Genomic DNA, 3,598 nt, shown 5'->3' with positions numbered 1-3,598 from the left:
AGTGACGGTTTGAAAGAACCGTCACTACTAGTTTTTTTATTTAAAAAATATTAAAAAAATAAATAAGGGTATTAGCGACGATTTGGAAGAACCATTACTAATAATAGGGTATTAGTGACGGTTTTAAAACCGTCACTACTAATTTTTTTATTTAAAAAATATTAAAAAAAGTAGATAAGGGTATTAACGACGGTTTGGAAGAATCATCACTAATAATAGGGTATTAGTGACGGTTTTGAAACCGTCACTACTAGTGTTTTTATTTCAAAAATAAAAAATAAAAAACTAGTTAAGGGTATTAGTGACGGTTTGGGAGAACCGTCACTAATAATAGGATATTTGTGACGGTTTTAAAACCGTCACTACTAGTGTTTTTATTTCAGAAATTAAAAAAAAAAAATTAGTTAACGGTATTAGTGACGGTTTTGGAGGATATTAGTGAGGGTTTCAAAACCGTCACTACTAGTGTTTTTATTTAAAAAATATAAAAAAATTAGGTTAGGGTATTAGCGACGGTTTGGAACAACTGTCACTACTAATAGGGTATTAATGACGGTTGTGAAACCGTCAATACTATTGTTTTTATTTTTTATTTTTAAAAATAGTTAAGGGTATTAGTGACGGTTTTGAAACCGTCACTACTAGTGTTTTTATTTTAAAAATAAAAAAATAAAAAAATTAGTTAAGGGTATTAGTGATGGTTTGGGAGAACCGTCACTAATAATAGGGTATTAGTGACGGTCTTAAAACCGTCACTACTAGTATTTTTATTTCAAAAATTTAAAAAAAAAAATTTTAAGGATATTAGTGACGGTTTCAAAACCGTCACTACTAGTGTTTTTATTTAAAAAATATAAAAAAATTAGGTTAGGGTATTAGTGACGGTTTTCAAATCGTCACTGATGCTCAAAATCTGAAATCTCTGCCTTAATTTCTTCTTTCTTCTACTCCCGCCTCCTTCACCCTCCTACCATGTTTTCTTTCCCCAAAATTTATTCTACTCCTCCCTCTGCCCCTCCCTCCTCGCTTTTCCGCATGCAGCGCCGCCCACAGCCTTCATTAATGGCGGAGGACATCAACACCGCAAGAAGGGGGCTGGCCAATCTACAGAGGGTTCTTCAAATCTACAGGTCAATTTGCATGTTTTTCTATAACCTACAACCACATTGGCACATAGGTTTTCTGTTGTTGGTGGTTCATCATGTGGATTAAGGTTTCATCATTTGCATTTACGATGTTTTTGATTTTTCTTTTTTAATGATTTGCTGCTAGAGATTTCTCTCGCTGAGTGTTGATGGAGTGAGTTCATCTGTATGTGCGTGCGTGCGTGCGTGTGTGCGTGTATGTATGTGTTACTATTTTTTTTTGGCTTAACGACGCATCTTTAATTCTTAATATTTTAGGAGATTGTAGATGGGAATATTGTATTTTCAACAGATGAATTGTGTTCTCTCATCAAAGTAATTATTGGCTTTGATTAAACTGATGTATGAAGCTTTTGATATAATTAATATGAGATTATTTGTTGGAAACATCAGTAGAAACTGGGTTTTTATATTTGCCTCCTAGCAGCTATATGACATCAAGACATTTGCATTTCTTCCTGGGACTTGGAACATGTTTCTCATGGAATTTAACGTCAGTGAAAAAAAGAGTAGAAATTATTTTTTACAGCCCTAAGGTAGTGTTTGGGGACATGGACCTTAGATTTAGATTTGGATTTGGATTTGAATAGATTTACACAAATTTCAGTATAATTTTATACTACATCTCGTTCAAATTCAAAAACTCTAAATCCAAAACCTCTCTAAACATGGATAAAGGAGGTGAATGCCCAAATGAGTCACTTGTGACCCTAAGGCATCTGCTGGGTGTTTGTTCGCTGGGAAAAAAAAGATAGTAAAAGAGAGGAAAGAATGCAGAATGAATGAATGCAGAAGGCAGAATGTGGATAAGACTAAGAACAACATATAATACAAGGCCTTAATTTTGTTATTCCTCAAAATGGATTTTGTGACCCTACAAAAAGGCCGCCAGCCCAAAAGAATATATTACCTGACAACTCCACCCCACGCCAATGCAATTCCCACCATCCAAATTTTATCAAACATGTAAATTTATAAATATATATTTGATTTGATTTTTTATTTTTTGTGCACAAAACAAATTTAAAAAGTTTTGTTAAAAGTATTGTGTGGGAGTAATGTTCATTTAAGGTCAAAGATAATAGAAACATTAATTATGAACTCTTTCATGGGAAATCTTTTGATAATACGAATTCTTATTTCTCAATGATATCTCACGATTAAGACAATTGGCCGACTCTCATGAAACCATGATATTTTAGTTTCATTTGGAGAAATGTTGTCAATCCTTAACTATCTATGTACGTGGAAGAAGAATTTCACATTCTCCACCAAATAGGCTTGCTCGTCCGTCAATGAAATTGTTCTAATTAGTGAATCTGACTGATTATATATGGGTTTTATCATGTGGGACGGTGGAATTCATTGTTTAGAGTGAGTTTAGACCTAAACGAAGAGCCACGTTCATCTTTTGGGGACAACTATTTTTTATTTATTTTTGAGTGGGATGAGACAATGTTGAGATATTAGAGACTAATTTTCAGAGTTTTCATCATCATCAATTAGAACAAAATAAAGACGATATATGGACCAAAAAATAGGGGAGTTGAAAACCGCAAGAAATAAGAAGACATATTAATTGGTTAAAGAGATATTTTTAAAAATTTAAAATATCTCTTCTATCATTTGCATTCAGCGATTTTTTATTTTGTTAGAGTTTTATTTTGTTGTAATCTTGATAATAATATTTATTTGTCATTCCCCCCTTCCCCTTCCCGGCATAAATGGCTTCCATCTTACCCTTGGGGGGCTATTAACTTGAAGCATTTTTTATTCTTCTCTGGTAGGCTGGTTGTGTCATAATACTATCAGGCAATAGAATAGCTTTTCTTAACAAAAAAAATTTAATACTGCAAATTGATTGTGATGTCTTGTTGCTAACATCTAAGTGAATTTTGTGTGAGAGTGATTCCAACTTATGCCAATAGGTGGCTTGATGAGTCTGTTAAGAAAGGTAAGACCATGGATGGTTCCCAGGTTTTGATGAAGATGGGAGAAAGAGATCCAAAACCAGATCCCATGAGCTTTGAGATTGTGATTAGGGGGCTTTGCAATGATGGCATGTTGGATATGAGTCGTGATTTACTGGGCCAGATGATGCGATATAATATAGGCATTAGATGTGAGAAGACAAGGATATGCTGCCCATTGACAACCATCAGTCCCCTTCAAACAAGAGGACAGGTAGTAGGATGATTTTTAAATGCAAGAACATGGTTGAATTTCCTATTTGCTTACTTCTTGTTTTTAGTATGCGCAAGAACTACATCATTGTTATACGTCGAGTGTCTCTTGTGCACTGCTCTCGGGTGGTCTGCTTGCTTGGTATAATCATGAGGTCCTTTTTGATAGGAGTCCATGTTATAAGGGTCTGTTTCTGACCATTGAGTTTCTATTCTATGTCATGCACCTCCATATTCTTGTAATTATCAGGGTAATTATTCTTGTAGCTT

The 3,598-nt window shown here is 34.1% G+C and overlaps 1 protein-coding gene across 1 annotated transcript; it reads left to right on the top strand.

Moving 5' to 3' along the window:
• The first annotated feature begins 944 nt into the window (after window positions 1-944).
• Window positions 945-3,341, top strand: LOC131160989 (uncharacterized). Its single transcript, XM_058116855.1, has 2 exons — window positions 945-1,130; window positions 3,074-3,341. Exons 1-2 carry the CDS (start codon window positions 973-975, stop codon window positions 3,339-3,341), a joined length of 426 nt encoding a protein of 141 aa, XP_057972838.1. The 5' UTR covers window positions 945-972.
• Window positions 3,342-3,598: the final 257 nt, after the last annotated feature.

This window comes from Malania oleifera, chromosome 7, assembly GCF_029873635.1.
Source record: "Malania oleifera isolate guangnan ecotype guangnan chromosome 7, ASM2987363v1, whole genome shotgun sequence".
Classification (NCBI taxonomy): Eukaryota; Viridiplantae; Streptophyta; class Magnoliopsida; order Santalales; family Ximeniaceae; genus Malania; species Malania oleifera.
Note: the sequence above shows the minus strand (reverse complement) of the source record. Positions and strands in the feature narration are given on the sequence as shown.